Source organism: Xyrauchen texanus, chromosome 2, assembly GCF_025860055.1.
Source record: "Xyrauchen texanus isolate HMW12.3.18 chromosome 2, RBS_HiC_50CHRs, whole genome shotgun sequence".
NCBI lineage: Eukaryota > Metazoa > Chordata > Actinopteri > Cypriniformes > Catostomidae > Xyrauchen > Xyrauchen texanus.
Window position 1 is genome coordinate 26,357,069 of NC_068277.1, and position 15,814 is coordinate 26,372,882.

The 15,814-nt window shown below is 39.7% G+C and overlaps 1 protein-coding gene across 4 annotated transcripts in view; it reads left to right on the forward strand.

Moving 5' to 3' along the window:
- The window catches only part of tub (TUB bipartite transcription factor), a 102,851-nt gene that overhangs the window by 59,668 nt on the left and 27,369 nt on the right, over positions 1 to 15,814 (forward strand). For all 4 annotated transcript variants that reach the window (XM_052145631.1, XM_052145641.1, XM_052145660.1 and 1 more), the window contains exons 2-3: positions 3,011 to 3,062; positions 14,787 to 14,949. In XM_052145631.1, the coding sequence (XP_052001591.1) occupies positions 3,011 to 3,062; positions 14,787 to 14,949 (215 nt within the window). The remainder of the gene's footprint in view (positions 1 to 3,010; positions 3,063 to 14,786; positions 14,950 to 15,814) is intronic.

Consider the following 15,814-nt stretch of genomic DNA (forward strand, 5'->3'; position numbering starts at 1 on the left):
TCTTTCAATGAAGAAAATGCTATTAAAAATAAGTATTGATAATTCCATCTTGTTACAAAAAAATATTTATGGATTTGTTCCTATCAAAAATGTCTTTGGAGACACTGAAAATTAACAATTTAAGTAATTTGAAGCACATCACATGACTCAATAAATTGTTGCAGAACCTTGTTTTTCATGAAAAGAGAGAATCAAAATAAGAGGAGCAGGCACAAAGAAGATGAGAAAGAAAGATTTGGAAAAAAAGACGACTTGCATAACTCTATAGAAACGCTTTAAAACCACCACGAAATTGACATTGACCTTTTCAATTCATAAACCAAAATAGCATGGTGTAAAGAACACTATGAAAATCACTGATTCAGTCTTAAAGGGCTAGATCACTCAAAAATGATAATTCTGTCAGCATGTACTCATCCTCATGGCGTTCGAAACCTGTATGAGTTTTTTCTTCTGTGAAATGCAAAAGGTGACATTTAAGATATTCATGCTGTTCTTTTCCATGTTGTCAAGCTCCAGTGCGCTATATTGCAAGTCTTCTGAGGCCATACAATAGCTTTATCCGACGAACAGAATTAAATTTATGTTGCTATTAGCTCAAAGTCTCACCTTCCACAGAGAAACATCTTTATTGGCATATAATTACTGTGCATAAACTTTATTGGTTCTCATATGTATCGTGATGTGCCATGTTTGAATTAGCATATGCTTTGAAGCAGTTAAAAGTACAATATGGATTCCAACACACACATATTGCTATATACAGAGTGAATTGTCACTGTCGTGGTGGCGAGGTAGAGACATTTTAACACACATTTCAGGTAGCTGTCAGAACATCTCAATTTATCTCTCATACCTAATTTAATGAGATTGTTGACCCTCATTATAACAGCTCTGTTTTATGTCATTATTCTGCAGTCTGATTGGAAATGACACCATTGACTGCTAACACTAGGTGTGCGTGTGTTCATTTATGTGTTTTAGCTTCAGCAGGCAGTTTATAATTGTATGCAAAAGAGTGTGACTATTTCTGTATCCTCAGGCTTGAGTTAGTGTGAGTGCATTGAATGAGTGTGTGAGGGGTCATGTATGTTCGTGCCAGTGCACTTGTGTGATTAAAAACTATTGGTGTCAGTGTTGGCAATCCATAAAGAGTGATATTTCTCAGGTTTAAATAGGAATGGAGAGAGTTCTGTTTTCTTCAGCTGGGTCCTGGAGTCTTCCTTTGAGAGAGATTGTGTACTCATAAAATCATGAAAAGATAAGCATAGACCAACTGGTTGGTACTAATTTGGTGCTGGTCTAGCTGGTGAATCAACACAGCTATGCTGTTCACTGGCAAAAACTAGCTGTTAAAACTGACCAAGATGGTCTTTCTGGAGAAACTAATTAACCAAGAATGTCTATTTTTATGGAACAGCATACAGAAAATGTCCCTTCTGACAATTATTACTGAAATTGGTGTCCTGAGATATCACACCTGTTTTTGTAGCTTGGTTTCCATCCACATATTTGTATGCATATTTTGTGATATTGTATAAAATATGCTTAGAATGAAAATGTGCAAATACATCTTAGGCACTTGCTTGAGGTGAATAAATGTTTTATTCATTAAGAAGACTAAACTATAGAAACTATGATAGAAACATATTTATAGAATATTTCTATAATATTTGTATAGGAATATAGATGTGCATAAAAAGTCATAGTCTTGCTGCCTTGTTGGAACACTTGGACACCAACACATGTTGAGTGCCAGTATTCGAAACAAAACAAATGCTAGTGACCAGCTAAGCTGGGTATAGTAATATAATGTGCATTACAGAAACCCTCATTCACACCACCCTTGATCTCTCTCTCTCTTCTGCTCCCCCACATGACCCACCACTTCTAAAGAGGAAGCCCTCCATTGCCATTTAATTATCACAGTTTTTGGCTCAGCAATATCAGGAGGCACAAATGCATAAGGGGATCTGGAGTGAATGTGTCATAGCTGATTAAAGCAATGGAGAGGGACAGGCAGAGTACAAATGCCTCACCAAAGACCTCTCTCCTCACAGGACCTGAAAGAGGACAATGAGTCAGAGGCATGTTTACTACTGCAGCAGTGTCTCTCTCCTTTGAAAAACTGTTATTTACACATTCTGTTTTATTTATTCTGTTCTGTCCATATGCTAGGCTTTAATTAATGGGGATTTATGTATTTTTAACTTGGACGTTTTGTCCATGGAGGCAATGAATGGGTCTGGTGGAAATGGACAAACTAATTACAAAGTAAACAACTCACTCACCCGGACAGACATACATTTCGTTCATCAAAATTACCTTGATATAATCTGTGAATGAGCTTATTTTTAGCGACTACTCAGTTAAATTAAAGAAGCCAGTAGTAACATATTAAAGCTATACAACGCTTGGTACTGTATGGTATACCATATTCCTTTAACTCAAAAACATTTATAATTATATGTACTTTGTGTAAATAATAGACAGATATCCAGACAGACAGATAGATACATACATACATACATACATACTGTCTATAGATATTCAGACGTCCAACACACACTACTGATTTGAAGTTATGTTGAGAGATATTTAGAGAAGTTAGATGGCCAATGTATGTATGTTTTATTTTGAGATTTTTCAATGATATCTCTGATGCATGAATTAAAATACATTTGTTGATAATTGATGTCATGCCCTGTGCAGCAAATTAGAGACTTAGATTCTTGTTCTGTTTAATGAAAGACTTGAACATGAGGGAATTGTTTGTGTGAATATTGCCTGTTTTAAATCATTGATAAAGGCATCATATTGATGCATTATGCTTTTGTTTAATGGTTTTCTTGACACTGGATTATCTGTGTGTACACAAATTGACCTCTAGTGAGACAACCACAGTTTGCTTTGAATTGTATATCTGTTGGTGCTTATCTCTCTGTGGCATTCTGAGGTGTAATCTTTTTTGCTAGTTTTTCCCATTCATATTTTTTTTGTCATTCTGCAGCACCTTGGATGATGAAGGCACTAACCTGCGGCAACAGAAGCTGGACAGACAGGTGAGTTTTCTTTCAAGAAGAGCCTTCAGTATGCACTGCTTAAAGAAACCATTGAAAATGATAAATAGAAGAATGACCAAGAGATAATGTCAGGTTGAAGACAATGAGAAGGAAACCACTGAGACTCCCTAACTTACACAAACATATTCTCATGACATGGCCAGCAGCCATATCACCCTGTAGGTCTGGACTGTTTGCCTTCTTAAGTTAAGCATGGCTGAACCTGGTCAGTAACTGAATGGGAAGCCTCCAGGGGAAAACTGAGGTAACTGCTGGAAGAGGTATTAGTGAGGTCAGCAGGGGTTGCTCACCCTAAAGTCTGTGTGGTCCTAACACCCCAGTGTAGTGACGGTATACTATACTGATAAAAGCCACCATTTTTGGATGAGACGTTAAACCAAGGTCCTGACTGAGTTCTCTGTGGTCAATAAATATCCCAGAGTACATCTCGTTAAAGAGTAGGGGTGTAAATAATTATGGCCTCCTGATAATCGCAAACCATGAATTGGCTCTATCTCTGTACTCTCCTCTCAACCAACAGCTGGTGTGCGGTGAGTGTACTGGCGCAATTTGGCTGCCATCGCATCATCCAGATGGATGCTGCGCACTGTTGGTGGTGGTTATGTAACGCGTTTTGAGTGTAGTGTAAGAAAAGTGTAATGTTAATTCATTCAATGTATAGAAAATACTTGAAAACTTTCTGTACACCATCCCATTGCCTTCCCTTTATGTGCAGTCACTTCAATAGAATTCCTCCAGACAGCCTTGAAGACTAATGCAAGCTTTTCATTCTTTCAGTAACTGTAGCAAGACTTGATTCTATGTGGCCTTCATTATCATAGTGGGGTTGCTTTGGGCATGTGGAAAATCTTTGTTATTAAACACACAGGAGACTAATGAGAATAGAAGGGGTCTTTTGAAACATTCACACATTTTTAGACTTTCCATGTTGGTTAATCAAAATTCTTCAAAATAAATACATAAAAATAAAAATAATAATAATTCTATGCAAGACTTTGTGAGTTGTTCTTATTATCCACAACCATATAATGTGAGTTTCCACAAATTTCTTTGGAAAGATTTTTTGAACAAAGTGTTATCGAAAGATATTTTCTTCAAAGATAGACCCAAAAGGCCAATCTTCATAATACATTCATTTTGAGATTTATTTAATAATATAATATCATTAGAAATACATCTTCAGTTTTAACTAGTAATAGCCAGACTGGAGTTATTCATGCAGATTTAGTTGATTAGCTCTCAAATTTCATACAGATATACTGTACCAAGATTCTGTGATACATTCATTGTTAAAGCATCAGAGCTAGGTGTTACATATACCTTGTCTTGTTTCACCGCTGCCCTTTGTTTACCATTTTTGTCACTTTTGTAATTCCTTAGCTTTCACTTTTGTCCCTTTTGTAGCTCCATAGTCTCCCTGTTAGCTTTCGTGTTCTCCGTTCATTGTTTTCACCTGCCCTCGTTAATTTACCATTGGTTTCTGTCTATCACCTTGTTATCTTGTTTTGAGTTCTGTTTGTTCATTGGCCCCTTTGTCCCATCTTTATGCATTTATACCCTGGTTCTTTGTTCAGTCCTTGTCTATCGTTGAATGTTGTTTAGCCTGGTATGTTTTCCCTGCCCGTGTTTTCAGTTTTATGTTTTATGTTTATTTCCCCATTGAGGGTTTTCCTTTGTGTTTATCTATTGTCCACTTAATAAAGTAAGCTGCATTTGGATCTCCTCGTCTGCCTTCGCTGCTCATTCGTAACACTAGGACAGATTTGGGATAGTGTTTGAAGAGACAGGAAAGCATCTTTCTTAGCCATCCTGTTTTTTCTTAGACAAAACAGAAATCTTAAAATCTTAGCCTGTCATAGTCCTGTCTCTTTTCAGCTGTCCAAAATGACTAGAGATGGGAGATTCAATTTGAATGAGCTGCAAACTATAGGAACACAAGCCTCTTTGTTCCTGTGAATCTGCAGTGAGGAGATCACTTTGAGGGTGCTTTGCATCTGTTTGTCTGCTGTTGTGCTATATACACCAGAAATTATTGCAGCTGGATAGAGGGAGACAAGGATGATTTGCTCCATATCTCAACTTTAGCAAATAGATTGAGCCCACAACACTTGGATGCTCTTTAATGAACCTCCCACACTCTTCAGAAGACCACAGGGCCAAATTACCATGTTTATTGCCTGTCTGCTTTGCATAATAACCTTGAAGGAGCTGAGACTGAAATTGTTGAGCATCACCATAGCCAACCTTTTTGCACTCTCTATGGCTTCAATGTATTTTAAGGTGCTGTGCAAGCACATATTAAAATTTATCTTTGTCAATAATACAAAAAAATGTTATGGCTTATTTAGCAGGGCTGTTTAGCATCAGCTCTGAGCATAGAGGATATGAAATGAGCGCAGTCGTTGAGTGTGCTCAAGCAATGCGTTCACAGATAAACAACTTTTTATAAGGACGTCAATATAGAGATCTTTGTATGCTGCACAAAGGCATGTTTCCCTAAGCAACAAGGTACCACTAATAGGACAAGTTGTGACCAGAAACCCATGCGAGATGCAATCATATAGAAATATGAAGCATTATTAAAAACATCTTGTCTACTGTCGTAACCTCCATTCCCTAATGGAGGGAACGAGACGTTGTGTCAATGTAGTGAGAAAAGACCAATGACAAATTGGCGAGTTGAATTTGCATGCCACTCCCCCTGACATACGGATATAAAAGGGAGGCCGCGGTTTGCGGATTCATTCAGGTTTTGCACTGAGGAGCCAAGACAAGGTCCGGACATTACAGCGGTGCAGTTCAGCCTGTGGCAAGAGGGACACAACGTCTCGTTCCTTCCACCATGGAACAGAGTTTATGACAGAAACTGAGACATTCCCCTTCTGTCACTCACTCAACGTTGTGTCAATGTAGTGATACTAGGGGTCCCTTTATGAAACACCACAAAGGGTGAACGGTCACGTGAACTGCTGATGCAGGTGTAGACAAGCTGCTACTAGCATAAGAACAGATGCATTCGGACTTCATGGAGCCTCCCCAGACGACCCATAACGTTGGGTGCTTCCCCATAGCCCTGAGGTGGGGGATGGAGACGTGTCCAGTATGGGACTAGGCCGTGCCTGCAATGGCTTTTTCTCTCTAAGTCTTTCTCTCTATTTAGAAATTACAAAATTAAATGATCATAAAATGGGAAGGTATTATTTTCTGTTCCTATTCTTTCAGGGGGAAAAGACCCCATGGAGGCACACCCTGCCCTTCTTGAGGGGGAGGGTATGAAATGGGATGATATGTCATATGGGCCCACCAGGCCACACATGGGAGAGGTGCGGTGGTAGGTCCAACCCTTCGTGGGGGAGGAGTTTTCTACAAGCACAGCAGCCGGGCAGAGGAGACTCTGCCAAGGGAGACGTGGGTCTACCAAAACAGAGAAGGGAGACTTATCACGGAAAATAAACCAAGGAGGCCACTAGGGTAGCCGAGACCTGTGGAGCACGGGTATGACTATGGATTCCTCTGCTGAATTTTTGAGTCAGAGGGCTAAGAAAAAGATCATCCAGGGTTCACAAGTCAGGAACACGCATGGGAGAAAGAGCGCATGGCTTCATCTACCTTGGAGGGGAAAGGCGCTATGCACAAGCGATTCACCCGGCCAGCTGTCTGTGTAACGAAACTTACCTGCTCGTACCCGAAAATTGTAGAATCTTGCAAAGGTATTGGGTGTTGCCCAGCCCGCTGCCCTACAGATGTCTGTTAGAGAGTTGCCATTGGCCAGTGCAAACGAGGATGCCACACTTCTCATGGAGTGTGCTCAAGCTCGCAAGGGGGCGGGCACGGACTGGACCCGGTATGGTAGTGCTATGGCATTCCCTTTCCGCTGTCCGCCAAAGCAGACAAAGACCTGCTCAGAGTGTCTAAATCTCTAAGTAGAAGTCCAAGTAGATGCGCAAAGCAAGCACCGGACGCAGCAACGATAAGGCTGGGTCTGCCTCCTCCGGGGGCAGCGCTTGCAGGTTCACAACCTGAACCCTAAAAGGGGTTGTGGGAACCTTTGGCACATAGCCCAGTCTGGGTCTCAGGATCTTGTGAGAGTTACCTGGACCCCAAGCCTCTTGATGGAAGTGAGTGCGGTCTTCAGAGAGATGGCCTTCAGCTCAACTGACTCAAGGGGCTCAAAGGGAGCACTCCGTAGGACCGAGAGGAGCACAGAGAGGTCCCAGGAGGGAAAGAGGCACGGTCTAGGGGGGGTCCCTCCTGTCGCCTCTCAGGAACCTGATAATCAGGTTGTGCTTACCGAGGGACTTACCTTGGATTTCGTCGTGATATGCTGCTATGGCAGCTACATAAACCTTGAGAGTGGTCGGGGACAGCTGCCCGTCCAGACTCTGTTGCAGGAGGGAAAGCTTGTCCTCCCTAACTTTGCACAGAAACTGTGCAAGTAGGCTCGCGAGTGGCGTGCCAAACCCTGTAGACTGTTAAGGGGCGGGGGAAATGTTCCACTCAAGCCCAACTCTCGCAGTTGCCCGGGCAAGCATAGTGGTCAGCAAAAGCGGTCTCTTACCTGTTGCTAGGAGGAGCCGTGAGGGGGAAGAAGGAAAGCCGCAACCGCAAACCAAAATCTGCAAACCGAAAGCCGCAACCGAAAGCCGTTGCCGCAACCGCAAAATTGCCATGGTCATGTTCTTCGAGTGAGAACATGAACCATCCACGAACACTTCCTCAACATGACCGTCAGAGGCGGAAAGGTAACGACCGCATCCAGGAATGGCACAGAGACGGAAAGGCATCTTTAAAAAGACATGTCTTTAAAAATACGTTCAACTTTGTTTATGCTCTTATAGAGGAAACACACTCTTTTAGAGGAAAAGCTCTTTAAAGCACTGTCGAATCGCCCAGGGGTGTAGTCTGTAGCGGAGTGCAGAGTGGAGAGAGAACCGCTGGAATGCGCCATACATCCAAAAGCAATGCTTGTAGAGTGTGGTGTATGGAACTCTATAAGAGAGATCCAAATTGTAGAATTATAACCACCAAAACAAGCCAGATGATAGCGTTGTCTATTTGCACACACAATGTGCATAGTTTTAGCACTTGATTCACTTAATGGATTATGCTAATTAGGTTAAGGCACATACAAGTCACAAAAAAATCAGTGCTAAAGACACTTCGTTTGATGCAATTTCCCCTACTTGCAGCCTAGTTCTAGGTGTTGGACGATACTGCAGACTACCGCATTCTGGCATACTTTTGTGGGACTTTATAGCATCACTGTCAAGCACCACTGTGATGCTAGCACCTATATTAACTCTTTAAAATTCCGAAAGTGTGCTCAACTACACTGTTTGTCTGGATATATGCCAGTTATAACACTCATCACCATCGTGTGAGAATCTTTTGATAAATTACTCCTGTCATGATCAAACAAATTTGTACATATACTTCCTTTACAAATACAGTAAAATTCAGTTTCTCACCTATTTTCTGCAGACAGTAGCCTAACATTAACTGCGGCAGGAAAATAGCACTGACTTTAGTGAATGAAATGCAAGACAAGGTAATAAACAATAGAATTAACGCAGAAAGTAGTAATCTCATCTGCGTAACATACAGAGTGCATGCATTTATATTTTGGTCTTTATTTCCATGATAGCAGGTATTTTATAGAGGTTAATGCTTGCATAATCTGTGGTAATGTTCTGGAGGCTGTATTCTTTTTAAAGGATTTTCCATTAGCACACTCAACCAGTGTTATTGAAGTACTGAGTGTTTCTGCCTGACTGGATAGCCACCATCCAAAGCAGACTCTCTTGGCACAGGGATTCCTTAAATGTACAAAGGATTTCAGCTCTGGGATCACTTCACCACTCTTGACTTTAGCTTTACATAATGTCAGCTTGCTGCCAAAGTGAAGAATGTTGTCTGGGGAAACCCATGCTGGGTTAAACATGTGTGTAAAGAGCAGGCATGTTGTTGTGGCTGGTTTTGGCTCTGGGATGCTGAAAGTTTCATGAGGGAGAGAAACAGTCCCTGTGCTCTAGATACTTCTTTATTTGGCCCCTGTGATGTTGAAGCTCAAAGATTTCCACGTCCAAAGATGTGATGCGTTACATCTCACTTCAATCATTATTTCAGTGCTCATCAATTATTGTTACAAAAGAAGTTAAAATATTTTTGTCTTATTCTTTTCATAGATGAATGCTGAAATCTCATTTATTGTAGGGAATAATAATGTTATAATGTTTATACTGACCAGTGCTAGGGACAAATTATAAATAACAACAACAACTTACATTTATATAGCGCTTTTCTCAAACTCAAAGCGCTTTACATAGTATAGGGGGAATCTCCTCAACCACCACCAGTGTGCAGCATCCACCTGGATGATGCGACAGCAGCCATAGTGCGCCAGAACGCCCACCACACACCAGCTATTGGTGGAGAGGAGATGGTAGAGTGATGTAGCCAATTCAGGGATGGAGATTATTAGGAGGCCATGATAGATAGGGGCCAATGGGGGAATTTGGCTAGGACACCGGGGTTAAACCCCTACTCTTTACGAGAAAGTGCCCTAGGGATTTTTAATGACCACAGAGAGTCAAGACCTCAGTTTAACATCCCATCCGAAAGACAGTGCTTTTTTACAGTATAGTGTCCCCGTCACTATACTGGGGCATTAGGACCCACACAGACCATAGGGTGAGCACCCCCTGCTGGCCTCCCTAATACCTCTTCCAGCAGCAACCTTGGTTTTCCCCAGGAGGTCTCCCATCCAGGTACTGGCCAGGCTCAACCCTGCTTAGCTTTAGTGGGCAACCAGGCAATAGCCGCAGGGTGATATGGCAGCCGACAACGACAATTTTTTAAACATTAAAAATAATTATGAAATGTGACAATTATTAAATAATTACAAAAAGAAATGTGGGACTATTATTTAAACAGTGCAAAACCTGTTTATTAATTTATGCAACACTATGAAATTGAATTATTAAAGGCAATTTCATGTATGTTTACTAACATTGCTTATTGTTCTCTTTCCTTTGTGAAGAGCCGAATGTCTTTGCTAGAGCAAATGTCTGAGAGTTATTTGTTAGACTACTTAAGGTCAGTTAGGCCTTAGAAAATAATGGCAGGGAAATATCTTCTGTCATGGAGTCATGGAGCTTCAGTTATTCCTTGTTGTTTAGTTGTTCCTTGTAAACAATATTAAGGCTATGTATGTAACTAGCCATTTTCTTATATGCTTGTGCCAAGAAGAACATCTGTATAGTTATAGATCATAGTGTACAGTACCTTACCAACTTTATACACAATATTAGGGAACTGTAAAACGGTTGAGGTTTAAGTATTTATTATTTTTTCAGTAAAGATACAATGTAAAATCAAATCAATGTATCTTTATAGAGAGATTACAACAAAAACATGCATTCCAGAAGTTAAAACTTTCAGTGCATCTCTGGTTCACCAGTATTTGAAAATCAAAGATTTTCAGAAGATGGGAATAAGCTCAATAATATCATGGCAGAAGTACAGAAACAGTGCTGTGCTCATGAAACCCTTTTAGTAATTAAAATGTTTGCTTTAATTCTGCTGTAATTTTGGTCAACGTTTTGTTTTACTCACGTGCCGGCAGGTTGGTTGCCTTTGGGATTCTTCTTTTTTTTGTTTTAGTTTTAGACTGTAACCATTAGAGGCAGTTCTCTCATAAATAAATATATCTGTGCTTACATTTAATTGTGTTATTTATTTAATGTCATTTGACAATTCATATTTAAAAATAAATAATAAATAAGAAAAGTAGTTGCATAACATGTAGGGGAAGTGACCCAATTAAACCCAAATCTAGGTTTTACAGTACATGCTTTTATAAATGAATAAATAGATAACAGCCTTCCAATAAAGTTTGTATTTCATCTTTTTAAAAGATGAATCACTCATCTAAATAATTGGAGAAACTGGAAAACTCCAGAGTGGGCTTATACCATATAAGCTCACAAGTGTTCCTAATACAGTGGGTATGGAAAGTATTCAGACCCCCTTAAATTTTTCACTCTTTGTTATATTGCAGCCATTTGCTAAAATCATTTAAGTTCATTTTTGTTCCTCATTATTGTACACACAGCACCCCATATTGACAGAAAAACACAGAATTGTTGACATTTTTGCACATTTATTAAAAAAGAAAAACTGAAATATCACATGGTCCTAAGTATTCAGACCCTTTGTTCAGTATTTAGTAGAAGCACCCTTTTGATCTAATACAGCCATGAGTCTTTTTGGGAAAGATGCAACAAGTTTTTCACATCTGGATTTGGGTATCCTCTGCCATTCCTCCTTGCAGATCCTCTCCAGTTCTGTCAGGTTGGATGGTAAACGTTGGTGGACAGCCATTTTCAGGTCTCTCCAGAGATGCTCAATTGGGTTTAAGTCAGGGCTCTGGCTGGGCCATTCAAGAACAGTCACGGAGTTGTTGTGAAGCCACTCCTTCGTTATTTTAGCGGTGTGCTTAGGGTCATTGTCTTGTTGGAATGTGAACCTTCGGCCCAGTCCAGTGGTCCAGAGCACTCTGGAGAAGGTTTTCGTCCAGGATATCCCAGTACTTGGCCGCATTCATCTTTCCCTCGATTGCAACCAGTCGTCCTGTCCCTGCAGCTGAAAAACACTCCCACAGCATGATGCTGCCACCACCATGCTTCACTGTTGAGACTGTATTGGACAGGTGATGAGCAGTGCCTGGTTTTCTCCACACATACCAAAAAGTTCTATCTTGGTCTCATCAGACCAGAGAATCTTATTTATCACCATCTTGGAGTCCTTCAGGTGTTTTTTAGCAAACTCCATATGGGCTTTCATGTGTCTTGCACTGAGGAGAGGCTTCCGTCAGGCCACTCTGCCATAAAGCCCCGACTGGTGGATGGCTGCAGTGATGGTTGACTTACTACAACTTTCTCCCATCTCCCGACTGCATCTCTGGAGCTCGGCCACAGTGATCTTTGGGTTCTTCTTTACCTCTCTCACCAAGGCTCTTCTCTCCCGATAGCTCAGTTTGGCCAGACGGCCAGCTCTAGGAAGGGTTCTGGTCGTCCCAAACAACTTCCATTTAAGGATTATGGAGGCCACTGTGCTCTTATGAACCTTAAGGGCAGCAGAAGTTTTTTTATAACCTTGGCCAGATCTGTGCCTTGCCACAATTCTGTCTCTGAGCTCTTCAGGCAGTTCCTTTGACCTCATGATTCTCATTTGCTCTGACATGCACTGTGAGCTGTAAGGTCTTATATAGACAGGTGTGTGGCTTTCCTAATCAAGTCCAATCAGTATAATCAAACACAGCTGGACTCAATTGAAGGTGTAGAACCATCTCAAGGATGATCAGAAGAAATGGACAGCACCTGAGTTAAATATATGAGTGTCACAGCAAAGGGTCTGAATACTTAGGACCATGTGATATTTCAGTTTTTCTTTTTTAATAAATGTGCAAAAATGTCAACAATTCTGTGTTTTTCTGTCAATATGGGGTGCTGTGTGTACAATAATGAGGAAAAAAAATGAACTTAAATGATTTTAGCAAATGGCTGCAATATAACAAAGAGTGAAAAATTTAAGGGGGTCTGAATACTTTCCGTACCCACTGTATTTATGCTACTTTTTGAATAATGTATTGGGTTCACATTTTATGAAATAAACGCAACCATTGTTTTATTAAATAATTATAAGATTCATACACCAAAGCATAACCAATTAAAACATTCTGGTTGAAACTGGGTGAATACGGAATATAGCTAAATAAATATACTAACTATTTATTTACTTAATTATTCATCAACTAAAAATAAAATGGTTTGACATTTTTCAGCATCCATTCAACAGTAATTCATCAGTCTTTAAATATTTTCAGATGCAGAACAATTTCATTTTTATGAACATCAAAACATCACAAAATAGTTCAAGATAACTTTTTCTGTCCATATGACTTATCAAGTTTAAAAACAAAATGGCAAATATAGTGAATCCATGCATCACAATAATTATAAAAATATAATCTAAAACTGTGGATGCCATGTATTTAATGTTATTTCAAAGTTGTCTTTTTTCACAACTCTGCACTCTCTAAAATAGGATATTCTCATCAATACCGTATTTCATTTCTATTGCAGACAGCTTTTAAGACACCTTATATATATATATATATATATATATATATATATATATATATATATATATATATATATATATATATTTTCCCCAGGATGCCTATATTTTCACTACAATGAAAATGAAAATGTAAGTGGTTTAAGTTCATGAACTTAAAAAGTGTATTCTGGTTACAATCAGTTAATGCTATTGAGGTACAATGTGTTCTTAGCTTAGTGGGCTTAATAGGAACACTGGGGGTCAATAACACTGTTCCTTGTGACAGTAACAAACATCTGAATTTAATGTAAATCAAATAATTTTGCTCATCTGTCCTTATTATATTTCTAAATAAAACAACATGTGGGCTTCTATGGTGCATGGGCTTACAGTATATGATCACATCCCCATCCACCTTATTTATCAGTGAATCTAGGGAACTGCCATTATCAACCTTGAATGTGGGGACCCCTTCCGGTATCAGCCACTTCCAATTATTTTAGCGATACAAAAATACTACATTAAGTTGCTTTATTTTACAAGCTGGCAATATATGTCGTCATATTATTATCATTAATTATGATTTTCATAAACTCATTGGTTTTGAACGCAAAATTTTTTACTGTATATCGCGTTTTGCCATTGCTGTATCACACTGTTGCTCCGGGAGAATGAATGAAATCAGACGCTGACAGGACAGTACTCCACGCCGTGTGGCATGCCTCCACAAACTTTACACAACCAATAGAGAGCAGAAAGCTGGTGGCTTGGAGGAAGCCACCAACTTTAACTTTCTTTGCACCAAAACGGCATCTTGTTTCATCTTGGTAAATGAATAAAAACATTTTACTTTCCGTTCTTGTCAGAGAGCATTCTCTTTTTCTTTGCAGTGTATAGTAAACTGACATGGAGATAAGGTATTCAGCATGGCTTATAAAAACCTCGCCGTTGGAAATAAACAAACAAAAGCATCATTGGAGGTTATGCAGGTACATACGTATAAATGGAGATTTACATAGAGACAAGAAACATTGCATTGTCACAATCTTGGAAGAGGTTGTGAAAGCAGAAAAAAGAAGCAGATTGTATTACTGTTTCTTCAAAGCATTACACACCAACAAGTGAATGATTTAATTTTTTACTATAAATGCTGAAGTTAGAAAATTATCTGACATTAGGCCATCATTCTGCAGTACATCCTGTGGTTGTGTGATAGTTTATAAACTTATATCACAAAATTCTGGTATTATTATCCTTCTATTTATTTACAATGAGGTCAATAACTGCAGAACGTATACACATTCGCCGGAAATACTGCCGCTGCTTACATCCGCATTGGATAGTCATCAGTGATTTCACTTCACATTGGGAATTCTACAAAACTAGTGATACATCAGTTACAGTATTTTATTGCAGTTACAATAATATGTTCTTTGATTATATTTAGCAGAGAGTATCAAATAAAACAAGCAGCTTAACTCAAGTCTCTGATCTTCTTTGACATAGATGCAATGTCTAACACCACCGGCTAATAAATAGTAATATGCTTTTGAGTGTGTGCCTGTTAATGTGTGTTTGCAGAGAGCTCTACTGGAACAGAAGCAGAAGAAGAAGCGTCAGGAGCCGTTAATGGTGCAGTCTAATCTGGACGGGCGATCTCGTGTCCGCAGGACCCGGCAGTCAGAGGAGCAGGCTCCCCTAGTAGAGAGCTACCTCAGCGGCAACAGCAGCACCATCTACCATGGTACAAAATGCAGTTCAAAGCCAGATTGCATGATTTTCCTTTACAATCATCCTGCCTCAGTCTTCCCTATAGCCTTGTCCTTAACTCAACAGTACTAGCAGATGCTAGTTGGCTTTTGATAAGTTCCAAATGGAACCCTCTAAAATTCCAAAAAAACACAATGACCAGAGAGACTTGAGCTTCACATTCACTCTTGAGGGCACAAGGCATTATTCCAAACTGTCACTATGCTGACATGCCAATATTGACCCAAGCTGCTCTAACAGAGAAGCTCACAAAGGCCAGTGATTGAAAATGGAAATGCTTGTTTACTGATTGTTCAGCAAACAATGCTGCCATTCTTCCCAGTGCCAGCAGTTCTGGCTTGAGTTACTCTATTGATCTCTGTCCCAGACTGCTCACTGTTAAATAAACCCTTCCTACAGTGTCACTGCAGACTTCAGTCATCTATATTAAGACCTTGAACAATGTCAGAGGTTCTTCCTCTAAGCCACCAGAAGCTTTATTTTGGATGACTCGTGAGGAAACATCTTATTCATAAAGTATTATCATGCCATATTTCTGTTTGGCATTATGATCAAGATCTACACAATGAAATGACCTGGCCTGCATTTCCCAAAAACATTGTAAGCCTAAGTAGATCGTAGAAACCATTGGCGGCCTCTGCGATCAACATAAGCTTACAATGTTTTTGGGAAATGCAGCCCTATTGCACAGGCAATAAATAGCTATTGTTTGAGTTATAAATCTACATCAAGGTCTTTAACACAGCTTAATCCATATGCTCTGTACCAAGAGCTCAGAGTGAAACCGTTGTTTTACAGCCCTTCTTCTTCTCTTCTGTTCCTGACACAGTTTTAGTGCC